This window comes from Clytia hemisphaerica, unplaced genomic scaffold, assembly GCF_902728285.1.
Source record: "Clytia hemisphaerica strain Z4C2 unplaced genomic scaffold, Clytia hemisphaerica genome assembly, whole genome shotgun sequence".
Classification (NCBI taxonomy): domain Eukaryota; kingdom Metazoa; phylum Cnidaria; class Hydrozoa; order Leptothecata; family Clytiidae; genus Clytia; species Clytia hemisphaerica.
The window spans coordinates 662,168-679,188 of NW_027104146.1; the positions used below are offsets into that span (position 1 = coordinate 662,168).

At 35.1% G+C, this 17,021-nt stretch overlaps 1 protein-coding gene across 1 annotated transcript; it reads right to left on the reverse strand.

The window, feature by feature from the left end:
* Nucleotides 1-13,586: 13,586 nt before the first annotated feature.
* Nucleotides 13,587-14,797, reverse strand: LOC136813950 (uncharacterized). Its single transcript, XM_067070462.1, has 2 exons — nt 14,759-14,797; nt 13,587-14,313 (listed from the first exon to the last, which is right to left on the reverse strand). The coding sequence occupies exons 1-2, from the start codon at nt 14,773-14,775 to the stop codon at nt 13,587-13,589; spliced, it is 744 nt and encodes a 247-aa protein (XP_066926563.1). The 5' UTR covers nt 14,776-14,797.
* Between the last annotated feature and the right edge of the window lie 2,224 nt (nt 14,798-17,021).

The window sequence follows — 17,021 nt, forward strand, 5'->3', positions numbered from 1 at the left end:
AGTGGTCCAGGATGGTCTATAGATGAAAATTTTAAGGGGAGACAAGTGTCAAATGTCACCTGTCACTCCCTGTCAGCATTTTTTTTTTTTTTCTTTATTGAAACAAAGACACGTGTACGCTACGAACATATATTACAAAACATTACTTAAACAAAAAATATAGTCCCTCCCCCCGCTAGGAACTTAACGTTATATCGCCAGAGGTACTAGACTATGTAAAAAATAAATAAATAAGTAAATAAAGAAAATAAAAAGAAAAAATCTTGGAGAAGGAAGCTACAGTTGTTAGGTAAAAGCCTAAAATAAAGCACCGCTAAACCTTCCAGTTTCGTTAAGAAATTCAACAACAGAACAAAGAATAGATTTATTTAGATTTGAAGTCAAACTTTCATCCCCATATAATAAAAGCCGACAGAAAAAAGGAGGGTTAAGTGGCGGATGAAAAATAATGCCTAGGATCTGAAGTTTGTCGAAAAAAGATTGTCTTGCATGGGAATATATAGAGCAGTGCAGAAGAAAGTGTTGAGTGTTTTCAACAGAGTTAGTTCGGCAACCACAGAAAGGGTCTAAAGTGTCGCGGAAGCCATGTCTAAATTTATGCTCGTTGAGATGGCTGAAACCGACCCGAAGTCGATTAAGAAAGATCACTCCTTGAATGTCAGGAACATCAAAAACATGGGATTGCTTGGGTCTCAAAAATTCATAGATTGCTTTTTTGAAAGTTTTAATTGAAGGTAGATCTCGTATATTACCTCCCAGAACATTCCACTGAGATATGCAGTACGGAAAAAAGGTGCTACGGAAACGTTCAGTTCGTATATTAAGAGGATAAATAGGATTTCTTGTTCTAAGGCCACCTGGTGCTGTAAGTCTTACTGGCAGGTAGTTACGTAAATACGAAGGGGCTAAATTGTTAATAATTCCATAGAAGAATGTCATTCTTCTAGCAAAGCGCCTGTCAGCAAGACTTTCAAGACCAAGTTCTGAATATAGTTTTTCTTGAGACGTTCCGCGAAAACAGCCTGTTATAGCAAGGCAGGCATTATATTGAATAGATTCAAGCTTCTGCACAAAGGTAGCATTTCCTGGGCGGTCATATACGATATCACCATAATCAAGATGAGGCCTAATGAAAGATTTATAAATGGTTAGTAGAGATCTCTAGGCACATGCTTGCGAAGTCGGTTAATAAGACCAATTCCTTTATTGGCCTTTTGTATCTTCTCATCTAGATGGCGATCAAAAGAAAGTTTTGAATCTAAGATTAAACCAAGATGTTTCTGGTACTCACTGGTCGCGATATTAGAGTTATTAAAGGATATTACTGGAGCATTAGGAGGAGTGAGTCTACAGGTAAAATAGACTTCAACAGCTTGCTTAGATGGGTCAGGGTTAAAAGACATCTTCCATTGGTGAGCCCAATCAGTTATCCTGGAGAGATCTCTATTAAGTACATCAAGGCTCAAGAGTTGATCAATCACAAGAGAGAATAAAGCATTTGTTGACAAACAAATATGTCACTCCAAAACATGTCATATTGTATACCATTGGAAAGATAATTGAAAACTGAACAACTTTTTTGGTTACACTAAATTCCGAAAATGTACTCAAAAAGAGTAAAATCAAAATAAAATTGGAGAAATGACGTCATCGTTTGAAATAAAATTTTGTCAAAACCGAAAGTGTTTTAAACTCCTACATATTATATATCGTTAGAAAGATAATTAAAATCTGAACAATTTTCTTCCTTACAGAAAGTACTGAAAATATACTCAATAAGAGTAAAAATAAAAATAAGTTAAAAAATTTACGTCATCGTTCTTGGTATAATTTGTTAAATTAACTGGAGTTTTGAGTTTCTAGTTTTTGTTTAAAAGTCTTACTGACAAAGACTTCCCTATTAGGCTGGTGCGAGGTGTATAATCTAAAGTTTGCACTACTTTTGCTATCACAATTTCATGGGAATTAGTCAAATTACGCTGACATGTCTTCAATTATTAAATATTTCCTATCTATATAGGAAATATTTGTTAAAACGGTAATTTTTCTTCTCCTTCTTCTCCTTCTTCTCCTCCAAGTCTAACGCTCGGTTTTGGTCAATTTCGTGAGTTTGTACATAAGTCTCTTTTTAAATCAAGCTCCGGCGGTAAAAACAGTAGGATGTTCTTTTTTCGAGGCGGAAGACGTCATTTTTTCGAGAAACGTCTGTGGTAAATATCCGTACGAAGCTGTAAAGTCGGCCGTTTCAGAAGCGTATTGTTGATCGGACCATAAAAGATGGCAGAAAATAGGCGACAACAACTTTTGCTCTTTACTTTTCTTTGCTTTGCCTTTGGTTTATATGCTTTGATGAGTTGAATTGGATCATGATTTGTGTACGATGTCACAAGGAATGGTCGATAGTGAACTTTTCTTAATATTCCTTTCTGGATTTGATGTTTCGTTTATATTCTGTTGGTTTGGCTGGAATGAGAGATGATAGTCTACAATCTCTGGGGAAAAACAGGACATTTTATCAACTATCACAACAAACTAACTTCAATTTTGTTTGTATATTTACATAAATCGTACGAAGGCAAGGAATGTTTGCACTCAACGAATGCAATGCTGACTATGCAACAATGGGAATGGTTTGGTGAACTGATTTTAGCTAAAAATTTAAACATGGAGCAAAATTGACTGGTTAATGATTGCATTTCCCTTGGTTTTTTTATCTACAATAATGAATTAACTGCTGGGGTTAGTGACAGTTAGTGAAAACTCGTTGCCGTTATAAATTTCAAATTTTAAAGCTGATAACGGGATCCGAAACACCATGGCCCCAATATGAAGAATGTTATTTTATAGAATGTTATGTTATACTGTACTTCTTAAAAGGTTTATTGCATTGAATATGGATGTAAATAATTTGAAATCACCTCACATGTACAGTTAAAATTTTTCTTGAACTTGGATATTTTCTTACCCACGTGCATTTTAAAACGTGGAAAACTTTAGTTGTGAATTTAGAGATCTTTTGCAACTTGTGCTTGTGTTTTAAACATGGAAACTTTTGTCGTGAATTTGGAGATTTTCTTACAGTCAACTGCTCCAACTTGGGACTATCTGATAAAACATGGGACGGCAATTTGGCCACCATTTCACCGAACCTCCAAAGTCATTTGATTTGAGTTAATGAACGGCATATTAAAAAATGGCAAAACGATGGAAAGTTTTACGTAACTTGCGGCAAGTTACACAGGCGTTATTTGTTAATCCCATCGGGCGATAGGCGGTTAGGCAGCGGGCGTTCTCTAATTCTCCAATCGGCGCTATCAGTGAAAGTTATCGTGACATGTTATGAAAGGAAGTATGATTGATAAACTTGGTGGAGTTATCGAAAAAAATTTGTTGTCAAAGAGATTTAACAAGTTAGTGAAAATACAGACCAGATATCAAACAGTCCCATGTTTCAACCAATCGTCCCAAGTTAAAGCAGTTGACGGTACCGTAGGTCGGGGAAACTTCGGAATGAAGGAAACTTCGGACTAAAATCTTTAACAAGTGATTACTTCGCGAGGATTTAACATTTTATCGTACTCTTTTCTTTCACAGTTCAGAAATGAAGTACACTCGACGATACATATCAAGCGACGGAACGCCGAAAGAAAAACGAAGAAGAAATTGAAGAAAACCACGATATTTTACCATCTTCCATTGTAAAGAGATTTGTTGGATATCTAAAGCGGCGACATCATAATTTTATTTACGTGATGAAAAGAGGAGACATTGAATGTCACGTTAAAAGTTATTTGGGCTAAAAATATGCATTCCTCAATCTTCAATAGCTCTTCAAAGTTGCTCCATAAATTCGCCGAGAAAGTCACTGCGAGAATAGCTTTACCGTCAGCCGAGAAAGATCTTCTTTAAAACGAATCCCAAGAGAAACATAATGTGATTTCGAAGCAATTATAAGAACTTTGTTCTGACGTCACCAGGCATTGATGATAAACGTGCAGATAATTTGGTGCTTTATTAGTATAAAGTAAGGTAAAGGGAAAACCCTTTTTTATTAGAAGTCGATGATGGTGGATTTTCTTCATTAGAACATTAGAATATGTCAAACAATTCTTGGAAAATGCTTGCTTGTAAGTCACCATCTGATCCACATAATATGTTGGATGCAAATTCTAATGATTTAAATCTAAGATTATGGTAACTAATTAAAGAGCCTCCGGTACACTTGAAGACGCGTTTGTCATGCTCTTTCCATGGTGGTGTGACAGTAGTGTATGTATTTTAGGCGTACAAACTTTCGCGAGCAGAAACTTTCACGAATCGTTGGATATAAATGAGAACTTTTGAATGAAAATTGCCTTAAAATGGAAAAATATACCTTAAATCCGATAAAGACTGTTGCTCTTCGACTATAACAGGCATTAAACTATAAAATGATGTCGAAAATTTGATATTTATTACGATTTTGAGGTTCTATAGATTTCTAATTCTTTTGAGAAATTTTTACGAGCATAAACTTGGCCTGTTCAGAATTTTCAAAGACATTTACTTTCGCCAAAAAGGCCAAAATTTGCAAAAGTCGCGAAAAATTCTGCTGGCGAAAGTTTATGCAGAAAAGAAATTTCTCTTTCAGGCCATTCGCGAAAGTTTATGCAGACGAAAAGTTTTTGACGCAATAGAAAATCTGTAAAAAGCTGTAATAAATATAAGATTCGCACGGATTCATTGCACTTTTAGCCTGAAAAAGCCTCATTCACAAGTCAAAAGACAAAGGTTGCAATCTAATTCATTCAAGAATTGTCTGTTCCTTTAATAAGCCATCATTTGTTTAAAAATTTTAAAATTAACGATTCGTGAAAGTTTGTCGTAAACTTTGCGCTATTTCGGCCTCGCAAAACTTTGCGCTCGTTTGTACGCCTAAAGTGATCAGTGATTTCGCCAGATCCAGGTGCCGAATTTCTCCAAAATAAATATAATCAATTTATTGTGGCTTTGATGTGAAAACTACCCCTAAGTTATCATCATTCAGCCCCTTAACAATAGCTAAAATAGTTTAAACATTTTTATCATCTCGGTAGTCAAGACAGGGGTGTTTCCACTTAAACATTTTGTATTGAATGGTTGTGATAGAACCTGTTTACCTGTTCCTTTTTTGCCTAATGTTAATGAATGTGTCCCCGGTGAAAAAAATACTGCAAATTGACAATCGAAATATCATTAGCAAAAAGGCCGCTTTGGTGATATGACAGCCGATGGTTCTTACAGCTGCTGGCTTACAAATCATTTTGACTCAAGAAACCTCTGTATCACTATGTTACTGGAGGGTTATAGGCGGTTATAGACCCTGTCGAACTTATTAGATCAAGAGATTTGTAATTGTAATTTCATTGTCTTTAACTATTGTTGCACTCCTTCGTATGCTTCCGACATACTTGCTCTATCGTCTTAAATCCGTAAGTGGGTGTATATAGTCGATATAATTAACAAACTAAATTTCGTAATCGTAACATTTAACCTTTAACTCAAATCAAAAGACGATAAGTTCAAAAATTTCAAAGCCGTCAAATGGTATGTGCTTATTACACCCCTGTGTCACAGATCCTCCAGCCCCACTGGAAAATTTGGCAAAAATATCAATGGGAATTTTTATCCTCTCTGTTGGAAAAAACTCCACCGGGGCCACTGTGAGATAGGGGTGTCTTATTTAAAGTAAGGTAAGACATATACAGCTGTAATGAAGCAGAATGAGATACAATATTATGTTTCTAGTCTACCATTAAAGTTCTTACTTACTCGGTAGGTATTTTGTATTTATTTCTTTTCATCTCTTTTTAATCTAATCTATAAAACCTGCATCGACGAACTTGTGAACCGCCCGTAGTCCCACTGGTAACAAAACATTTAATTAGTATTTAATGCGTGATTTACAGTACGGCGTTTCGTTCCAATTTCTTTCACTACTAAAAATTAGGCAAGCCTTGTGTAGTATATTGGGTTACTTTTAACCATGATCTTGATCGCGCTAACTTCCTCGCACGTCCACCTGGTCCATCGTCGAACAATTATCTAAATCAAAATTGTAGTCTACTGTTGAATATAAAGTCAATTTTCTATCTCTTGATAAATCGGAAACCTCATCAAAGACTGGGTTTTATTATTCCGCTGGCTGTGTAGAAAAAAGCCGTGACCTCCTAGTATATTCAAGTTGAATATGAATAAAGTCAACAGTAACTCAAGTTATTTAAAGCGATATTTTTAGCGAACATCAAATTTCACTTGAAACAGCCATTTGTCCACAGCGATGGCGATGGCTTTTTGCTGATTTGATCCTGATTTCATTGAAACCACTAAAGTGCATGTATACGTAATACGGGAATGTATAATGTAATACGGGAATCAAAACTAAATTCTCATATTGCAAAAAATAAAACTTGAAACAGTTTTTTCACAATGAACATTTAGCTCTCTCGCTTATCTCTATAATACCCATGTTTCACACTCAAAACAACACTAAAATAGGGTTGAAATTTTTATCAAAATCTATTGGGGTTGTTTTGAAGTACTTTTTTCAATTTTCTAATGCGAGGTTGAAATTGAAAAGATGTTTCCCCACCGGGTACGAAATCTCGGCCCAATTTTTCAAGTGGAGCGGGAGTCGACACAGGGGTGTTTTAAAAAGACCGTTGCTACTTTATTTGAAAGTCGGTAAAGTTTATGGGCTTCCGAAAAAAATAATACTTAGAACTTAGCATCCGAAAGTCCTGCGAAAAATAAGAAAAATATCTAATGAAATATAACGATATGATAGTAACCATAAGGAAACGAGACAGTCTAATCGAAAAAGTTCTTATAAAACGTGTTTGTTTCACCAATTCACTCTGAGGAAGACCCTCTCATCACGTGTTTAGCGTCCATAAAAAATTACGTGCAAAAACTAATGATTGGTTGATGAGTTTTATTATTCACACTTCCATCGCACGCCCAGAAAATTAATGACCAATTAAGCGCAATCCGTATCTTTATGTCGTTAATTTCTCGGCTCACGCAAATTTGTCTCTTGGTATTTTTTAACAAATAGCACTTCAAATTCAATGTTTTTGTTTTGAAATGGCGCAGCATCCAGTCATGATGGTAGATCGTTGGAGTGACGGCAATTCATTCCGAAGTTTAACATTTTACGAAGTTAACCTTTCTGAACTTGAGATGGTGTTTCTTTCATAATGACCTGGCGGATTTACTTGTAACGTTTGTTTTCTGAAAGACAATAACACAAATGTTATGTACAGTAAGTTTGGTTGATCTTTTTTTCATATTCCAGGAGAAATAAAGAAAAAACTTGAAAATCTGTCCGAAGTTTCCCCGACCTACGGTATGTACATTTAAAACGTGGAAACTTTTGTGATAAATTTGGAGATTTTCTTACACGTGCATTCAAAACGTAGAAACTTTTTTCGTGAACTTGACATTTTCTTCCACATGCATTTAAAAAATGAAGAAAACTCAAGTGATTTCCTTGCATGACAATTTATTTTATTTTATGACATTTTTTTGGAAATTTTGATTGTTTCCAAGTATGTGACATTTTTTGCTCTTGCAGCATGCTTTTGGAAATCAAAAAATGGCTTCTGTTAGGGGAATTTTTTCCTATCGACATTCTTTCAGATTATGAAATGTTTCCCAGTATATATATAAAAATGAGATTTTTTTTTTTGCATTCTGTCGGAAAATATGAAATTGTTTCCCTGTTTTGAAAGATTTTTACTTTTTAGCACGTACATTATTTCAAAAAACTCCAAAAGTTACTTTAAATTTTTACGTTTTTTACAATATTTTATACGGCAGGTACAAAATGCATAAAACGTAATGCATATTGCATAATGCATAATAGTATTGTGTAATTTACAGAACGATTTTATATTTTCTAAAACTCTCCTTTGCAGAGGCTAAAACCACGAAAACCTCTTTAGAAGAGTTTCTTGTAAACATTCCAATCAGAGGGATTTCCCCAGACATAATATTTACTTTTCGAATCCGAACGATAACAACAAAGGGTTTTCCGTCAGCATAAATAATAAGAAGATACAACAGATCAGAAAGGTTCCCCCCTTCTTCTTTCTCAAAGAAAACATAAACATTCGAATGTATAAATATTCGAAGTCTGTTTTCTTTGATCTAGCTTCCGGAAGCTCTTTAATTTATATTGGCTGGATATTGGCTTATCTAACAAAAAGCATTCACATCATGGTTAATGCTTTGTAAAAGGGAAAACCCGTTGAAATTTATTAGCAATTGTTCGAAAAGAATAAAGATCTTGCTATAAAATTTACGTTTTCGAGTTAGAAAAGTAATATACGGAGGAGATATTTTCGTTTTTTTTTCTACATTATACTACGTTCTGTAAAATACAACTAAGAAAATCAAAATGGCGACAAGCATTTTCAGTGGATCATGGATTTTCTTCATCATCCAAAATTCAAATTTACAGCTTTCTACCCTTTATTTTCTGGTAGAAAATGGTATATTTGTTTTGTTGAAAGTATTATCTTTCAAATTCTCCTTATTATAGCCTCTAAAATTGACATTTTCTAAATATTATGCATTATGCATTATGCAATATGCATTATGTTTTATGCATTTTGGACCTGCCGATATTTTATATATGAAAGTATAATGCAAAATATTTCATCTCATTTTGAAAATATATAAAATTTTCTTTGGTTTTATTACTGTGAAATATTCTCCTTTTTGTCATTCTTTCATTTTAAATATTTGCCCTTTTTGGCTATATAATATTTCTGGAAATCAGCGCTTAAAATAATAATTATATAATCAGGTCTTTTGATGTGTTCAACAACACTCTAATTGGCGGTGCGCACCTAACGAAAATTAAAGTTCCAGCCTATTTGATTACTGCATTGTTGTTCTCAGTCGGGTTCAGCTTGGATATATTCCGTGATCCGTAGCTTTGAACCTACAGTCATCTTATGAATAATCCTGTAAATACTGGCAATAACATAAATGAAATTTTGAAATTCTTAGGGACTTGTGTTGCTTGATGTTATCTGAGATTTAAAGCACTTTGAAATCTTTTGAGGACATAAATTATTATTTTAACATTTGTAAAGGAAATATTTATCCGCATCTTTGCGGCTCTTGTTTTTAATCAAAAGAATTTGCTTTGAATGAGGTGCTCCATTCACCTAAGAATTTCTTTCACATCCACGCTTTTTGCAGTAGCGTGTTGACTTGACCAAGACTGGTGAAGAAAATAGGAAAAATATTGTTTTTTTCTCTTAATGAGAGCGGACAGTAAATTGTTTCAGATATTTTTTCTCTTTTTGACTCAAAAATTTGCTATTTTGAACAAGAAAGGAAATTTTGAAAATACGGATAAAAACTGCCAGAGCCTTAAGAAAGGTTAGTACCCCAATTTGAACAGACAATACCATGATTTGTCAAACCTTAGCACCTGACCCCGACTGTCCATGATAGAGAAAGTTTCTCAACATAAGCAAATAGTCTTACTCTTCAATCAGTAAGTGAATTTACTTTTATGTAAAAAATGTATACTCCTTTTTTTACAAACTTCTCTGAAAAACTGCACCAAATTCTCAGTTTTGCAACTTTTTCGACTGAAGCAGCTAGGAGGTTAAGGCTTAAAGTATGGTATTTTTAGCCGACTGGAGTATACTTACCTGCATCATATGCTACTGACATCTTTAGATTCTGTGATTCAGACTAACTGCTAGTTTGCAACATCTTCAAGTCTTTTCCTGCAAAATATGCTTTTCTTTCGCTATTTTTCATCAAATTTCTCGAGTTTCAACTCAATATCTAACAAAAATCTCTGAAATCAAGATAAAATTCAGAAGTGACGAAATTTCATTGCGCCGGTTAATCTTGACTCTCCCTCAACAAATATTTTTCAATTTTACTATTGGGAGTTCTAAGGCTGACGATGTCCTGATAGTGCTTTTAGACTTAGTCAGTAATTCAATTACACCCCCTTCTCAAAGACATGTTAGGATATTTTTCAGCCAATGGGCTTTAAAAAAAGGGACTGAAACTCGATGGGATCGATATTTCCTTGCTTTTTATGGCTGGGAGCTGCTGGGAGACGATATCGGGCCAATTTTTCCACCGGGTCTGCGAGAACGGGGTGTAGAATTAGTTGCTATAGTATTGTAGCTACCTGGAGGGTACTAGGTTTGCGAGGTAAAGGGTATGTCTGAGCCAAAGTTGAACTCGTTGAACTCTTTGAGAGACTGATTTCGACGTTTTTGCGACCCTTTAAAGATTATTTTTCCAATATTTAGCTCAGATGACCAGATTTTAAGACCTTTTGAGGGACTCAATTTTTGATATTTTGTAAGTTTGGGACCCCTTCAGAGAACCAATTTCTAATTTATCGTTTTTTGTACCCCTTTTAGAGACTTTCGAGAAGGGATCCTTATGGCTCACACATACCTGATATCCATTTCGCCCAAGTAGTAATTTGAGGCGACTTTGCAAAATATCTAATTGTAAATAAAGTTGTAAATGAGGCTTAGTTAAAGCACCTAATCCAAACATTTTGTTGGTATTTCAAAAGATACGAGGTAGAAAGCCATCGCGTAGGCTATTCTAATAAAACGAATCCTACTTACTTTCATAACGGAACAGAACATCAACAGCTACTGTGTAAATGTCAATATACTAATAAAGCCCTGCCAACAAGTTTACGATATTTTCCCCAATACATCATAACTATGCTGGTCCAATAATAGCAGGGGTCGATTTTCGGAGGCTTAAATCCTACATTACCATCATTTTAGGATAATAGCCTTTTGTTGTGCCGATGTTGGAAAACTTTCTCTATTGTGACAGTTTCTAGTGAAAAACGATCTTTCTTCTTGGCTATTTTGTCTTGTAATCAATTTATTCACTTCTAGAAAGTGCAAATACAGGCTTTTTTACATTGAAGTCGGCTAATTAGGGAAATCATTGTCAGTAAGACTATTAAAGTCTATTCACGATAAGTGCGCACTCTTTTTTCTTTTACCTATAACTTTTGAAGGAATTCTTCAATCTTTACAAATTTGGTATCATCGGAAAGATATAAGTGAGTGGAACAATTTGAAATAAAAAAATATTTAAAAAAATTCTAAAAATGAAGATGAAAACGCAAAAGAAAAAAATGAAGATCTAGTAGAAAAGTGCTATAACTATCATTTTCACTGAAGTAAATCCTTGATTATCGAACGTTATCACTGTGAAAAAATATTTCAAAAATAATCATTCAGTCAAAAGATATCAAACAAAGTTATAAGCTGATTGACGTCTAAAAACGCTGTTTTCTGCTGTTTTTTGCTGTTTTTTGGGGTCAATCACTTATCAACTTTATATCATAACTTTATATTGAATAAACATTTTAATGAAATTTTTTCAAAGTGATGACCTCCTAAGATCAAAAAATCTCTCCAGTGAAAATGAAAGTTATAGCATTTATCTACAAGATCTTCATTTTTTTCTTCTTCATTTTCATCTTCATTTTTAGAATTGTTTTAAATATTTTTTATTTCAAATTGTTCCACTCACTAATATCTTTCCGATGATACCAAATTTGTAAAGATTGAAGAATTCCTTCAAAAGTTATAGGTAAATGAAAAAAGAGTGCACACTTATCGCGAATAGACTTTAAATACTTTTAGGGGCCGTCGACAAACGATTTTCCTTTTTTTTAACGGCTTCTGGCCGTAAGGGGTGGGAGGGGGTCACTGCAATGCTGTTAAAAAAGTTTAAAAAAAAAGGAAAGTCTCACTTACAAATTTCATCAGTCTAAAATGTAGAAACATGTAAAGAAAGGCTAAGACCAAAGCAACCACACGACATTCACCTTATTCCCGGTCACCAATTAATGCTTCGACAAGAAAAATGACTGGTCACGTGACGAAAGTCGGCAATTTTTCCCTCCGCCTCAGTTGACTCCTTGCTCCACCCATCCCGCCCTGACTTGCTGCGGGGCTTGGAGTTTCAAAATTGAAAGGTCACGGCTCAAAACCACATGTTTTTCCGTGCGAAAAGAAGAACTTTGAGGATTACGAATTGAAAGAACATGGCGGCCATGGACCAGTGAAAGTATTTACTTTTGAAGAATTTTCTTGGCCGCTAAGACGTAGGGGGGGAGGGGGTCTGAACCTTAACGGCCTCAGGCCGTTAAGAAAAAGGAAAATCGTTTGTCGACGGCCCCTTAAATCAACATCTGTGAACTCAAGACACCAGCTAATTTAACAAATTATACCAAGAATGATGACGTCAATTTTTTCACTTATTTTTATTTTACTCTTATTGAGTATATTTTCAGTAATTTTTGTAAGCAAGAAAGTTGTTCAGAATTTTAATTATCTTTTCAACGATATATAATATGTAGGAGTTTGAAACACTTTTGGTTTTGAAAAAATTTTATTTCAAACGATGACGTCATTTTTCCAACTTTATTTTGATTTTACTCTTATTGAGTACATTTTCGGAAGTTAGTGTAGGCAAAAAAGTTGTTCAGTTTTCAATTATCTTTCCAATGGTATATAATATGACATGTTTTGGAGTGACATATTTGTTTGTCAACAAATGCTGACAGGGAGTGACAGGTGACATTTGACACTTGTCTCCCCTTAAAATTTTCATCTATAGACCATTTTGGACCACTGTGCAAAATTTTACGATTTTGTCACGATTTGCACAATTGTTATCCTAACTGACTCCACAAATTATGGTACACTTTTGTTCGAGTAGTTTACTAGTACCCCTCATTCTTAAATTCTACCCCCCGCCAACACAAAAAGTTACAATCCCCATTGCACAAGTTGAAGAGTTGGAAACAAAGGGTAGAATCTTCCCAATCTACCCAACAAATTCTCTTTTCTCTTCTGCATTGTTCGAGGCACTGTTCTTCTAGTGGGTTTGAATCTACACTTTGGTGGAATGAGGGCGTTGAAAGGCGTGGTGTTGCTGTGGATGATCTTTCTTCATTTTCTGAGGTAGCTGTACTTATTGGTGATTTCGAGGACCGCCCTTTTCTTTTTGTTAACCATTCAACAAGGTTGAGCGATCGCAGTGATCCTAGCTTCTCTTGTCGGGTGTCAGATACGGAGGTAGAGATTTTTAATCGTGGAAGCTTGCCGGAAGATTGTAACGCGAGTCCCCTGACTACGGAACTAGTTCGTTTCAACATGGTAGTCGCTCGGTTACATTTTTCTTTGCAGAGATTTGAAGCTCTTACACAAATAATGGGGTCGCGATATTCAACTTCTAGACAAGAAACCTGCTCCTTTTTACACTCTGTCAAACACGTACTAAGGATTCTTTTTGTAGTCGGCTTCACGGCTGGAATTTTTTTCGCTTTACAATGATGCAAGCAAGTGTCTGAACAAGCTTGCATACACAGGAGAGTTTCTTGGAAATCTTCAGTTTTGATGTTTGTGAAGCAAATACGTTGTTTGACTTTACATCCGGTAAAACATAATTCGTCAGTTGTTTGCACATACTCATCTCCTGGAGTTGTACTTTCGTGTTCATCTGTGGTCAACGGATTATTCGTGGTGAATTTGTTCTCAAAGCCATCTCCTTTGAAATGTACCAAACAAGTTCTTTTTACATAATCTATCTTCCTCTTCACAATCGACCAATAATTCAGTTTCTGGGCCAGGGTTTTCACACCTTTTTCTTTCTACCTTACATTCTGATTCACACTTGTCAAAATCTGTTGGTTTGGGACTGGGAACGAATCTATGTGAACATTCGTATTTACATGCTTGAGCAGTCTTTCGGTTTGATGTTTTTCGAAGAATAAGACAAAATGCGACACATTCAAGCTCGTCCCTGGGAACCATCCCAGCGATTATATTTTCGGTTGTCGTCTCATTGGATGTGACTTCAGTTGATGTTATTTCAGTATATGTATTTATTTCAGTGGTAATCACTGATAAGGGTGGTGATATCGTTCCAGTGGATACATTTTCGGTAGACATCATTTCACTGGTTGTGACTTCAGTTGTTGTTGTTTCAGTAGATGCTTTTCGAGCAGGGCTTGCTTCACTGGATGTAGTTTCGGTTCTTTTGCCATCATCAATTTCGAATTCAGTTGTCATAACTCGTGTTGAGTAAGGTATAGGGACAATTTGTGATTGTGTTGGGGTTGGCATGATTCTCGACGCCATTGGGTCAGGTACATACTCTGACTTGGATGGAAGTGTCGAAGTCGAAGATGAGGGGGCTGGAACGAGTCTGCATGATATATGCTGAATCAGCAAATATGCCACCAGTAACGATGCTAAAATACTAAACGTTTGAATAGTACATTAAGAACATGGAGTTTTATTTGCAGGTTTCTTTAAGAGCCCAGTTGGCACACAACGTTGTTTCAACGTTAATCTAACGTTATATGGACGTTGTGAACGTTAGATGAACGTCGAAAAAACGTTGTGTGCCAGCTGGGAGAGCAAAAACTCAATACTCTCGCCCTTAAAGAAGAATAGAACCTTTCCCTAATCAAGATGTCTGGCGGTAAACATTTTACCATCCTATTGAGTTTTTTCACGTCATTAAAAGTAAGTACCCGATGAAATTCTTTTATTTTCCTTCACTGAGACAGGGGTGTTTCCCTTCTTCAACGAGTTCTTCAATACAGAATTTATACCGTATAAAATAGATAAAAGGCTCTAAGTCGAAGGTAGGTCGAAGTTTTGAAAATTTTTCTAAGACTGAAATATAGTAGACTCATTACCTTAGCTTGAGTGCCATTTTTTTCTTCTCCTTGGTCCCAGCAACAGTAGTACTTTTTGTAAAATAGGGTGTAAAATCATAGAAATTTATATCCTAAAGACCTGTTTACACGGTAAACGAAAGTGTGGAGAATAATGTTATTTTTCTTTGTTTATAAAGAGCCTTAAAAAAATCATGAAATGCGTCACGGACTGTGAACTAACAACATTCCAAGTTTTCCAACAGAGTCAAAAATTTGCAAGAAAACGAAAAAATTTCCGCGTATGCGCTTTTTTATACGAACAATTTTATAAGAACAAAAGCCTGAAAATTGACCAAAACCTATGAACAAATTAAGAACAATCTTGAGCCCCAGATTTCAGAAATTACTAAGGGAGTACCGATTTTAATTCAACAGAATTTAAACCCATGTTAAGTTTTTAAATAAAGAAATTAAGAACATTGTAAGAAGTCTGAAAATTTTCAAAAAATTAAACCAGCTCGGCCTCAACCAAAATTTACTGGTTCTTATAAAAAAGGCGTGTATGATAATATAAATATAGAAAAATCTAGGGAACAAAAAATAAAAGGTCAATCTTTTTCCAAAAATGAAATTTTAAGAAAATTATATCCAACAAAGTTTACACCGAAAGATGAAGTGAAGCATTTATTATGATTCATGGCTAAAAGTTTTTGTAATTTTTACACTTCTGTGTTGAAAGTTTCCTCCACTTTTTGCTGAAATTCTTTAATTGTGTCGAAATCTTAGGTTAAAACTTCGTCTTACATTGGGATTGACACCGAGCGCGTCCTTTCTAAACATGATTCCATCTCAGCAACAAGAAGGTGGTTCTTATTGATGTGTATTTTCGTGCATTGCTGATCACAATTTTACCTTCTCCACCGGGGGGGGGGGAGGGGTTGGGGCGGTACTCAACAAATCAATGTGAGGAAACTTGTAAAGGAAAGAAACAGAACGCAAATACCAGAATTAGGAGCGAATTAATCTCAGTGAATAGATTCCATTCTTGAAATTCGAAAACTTTGCTTCTGCAAAATAGAAAAATGTTATCTTAAAGATTCAAAAAAGCCTCAAGTCGTCACTCTCTAACAGTGGATTTTTCATTTTTTTGTTGCAATTTTTCGATATAGTTCAATATATTTCAAAATTCTTAATACATACATTTAACATTTTTACTATAAGTAAAAACCATAAAAATTAAGCAGAACAAAAAACTTCTATAGAAAAATTACAAAAGTTAAACTGTTAAAGATATTCTTTTTCATGCTGAAAAAGCAGAATTATCAAAAGAAATTTTGCATTGAGTCTTTTTGAAAGTGGTACCCGCATCGAGAGCGCTAGATCTACTTTGCTCTTGCAGACTACTGATTTAGCCCCGTTTGTCAACGGGCAAAGTTTCAACATTACAATGGCTTTACGGGTATGACTTAAAAAATTCCAAAGATGGCGGATATAGCTTGGTCAGGGGCACTGAAGGGCACTGATCTAACTACTTGATTGGATTGGGCTACCCGTATATAGGAAGCTTGCCCGAATTTAGAGCTAACTAGTCTGCCATTATGTTTTCAATTTTGGTCGTCAACAGCACAATTCAAATGTTTGAAATTCTTACGTTCGAAAATCCAAGATAAATTTGAAAACAACATGTTGAACTAGTCGACTTCAAAACTGGACACACTTCCACGAGAAATCTGTAAGTAGTGTAGTCATTTCTAGTGTGTAAAAGGGTATGATATCTGAGGTCCGGTGTTTTTAATGGTCAGTGATTTTAACCCAGACTTAAACCCAGTCGTTTTACTTCGCTGTTTTATGATTTTGATAACGCTTATCAAAAGTACGGTATCACGCAATGAAGATAAGCCCAAAGGGCTAGAAGCGAATCTCTAACCTTTCTCAAGTAAGAAAAAGTGAAGCCTTAAAATATGAATCGTATCTTTGACAACGGATTGAATCTAACCATTTCTTTGTTTTGGAGTGATATTTTTTTTCGAAATTATGGACTAGGTCCGAGTTATGGACCATGAGCCATTCTGGTCTGTAAAATACTCCCATGGCTTATAACTCGAACCCAGTCCATTTTGAGATGCGTGTTGTGATGTTTTTTGGAATCAGTGTAAAAATACCTTTCCAATGGTATATGGTATGCCATGGTTTGGAGATAAAAATATTTTTTTGTATGCGCGGGAGCCGTTCTGGTCTGTAAATTACTCCTATGGCTTATTTCACGGACCCAGTCCATTTTGAGATACATATCATGATGATT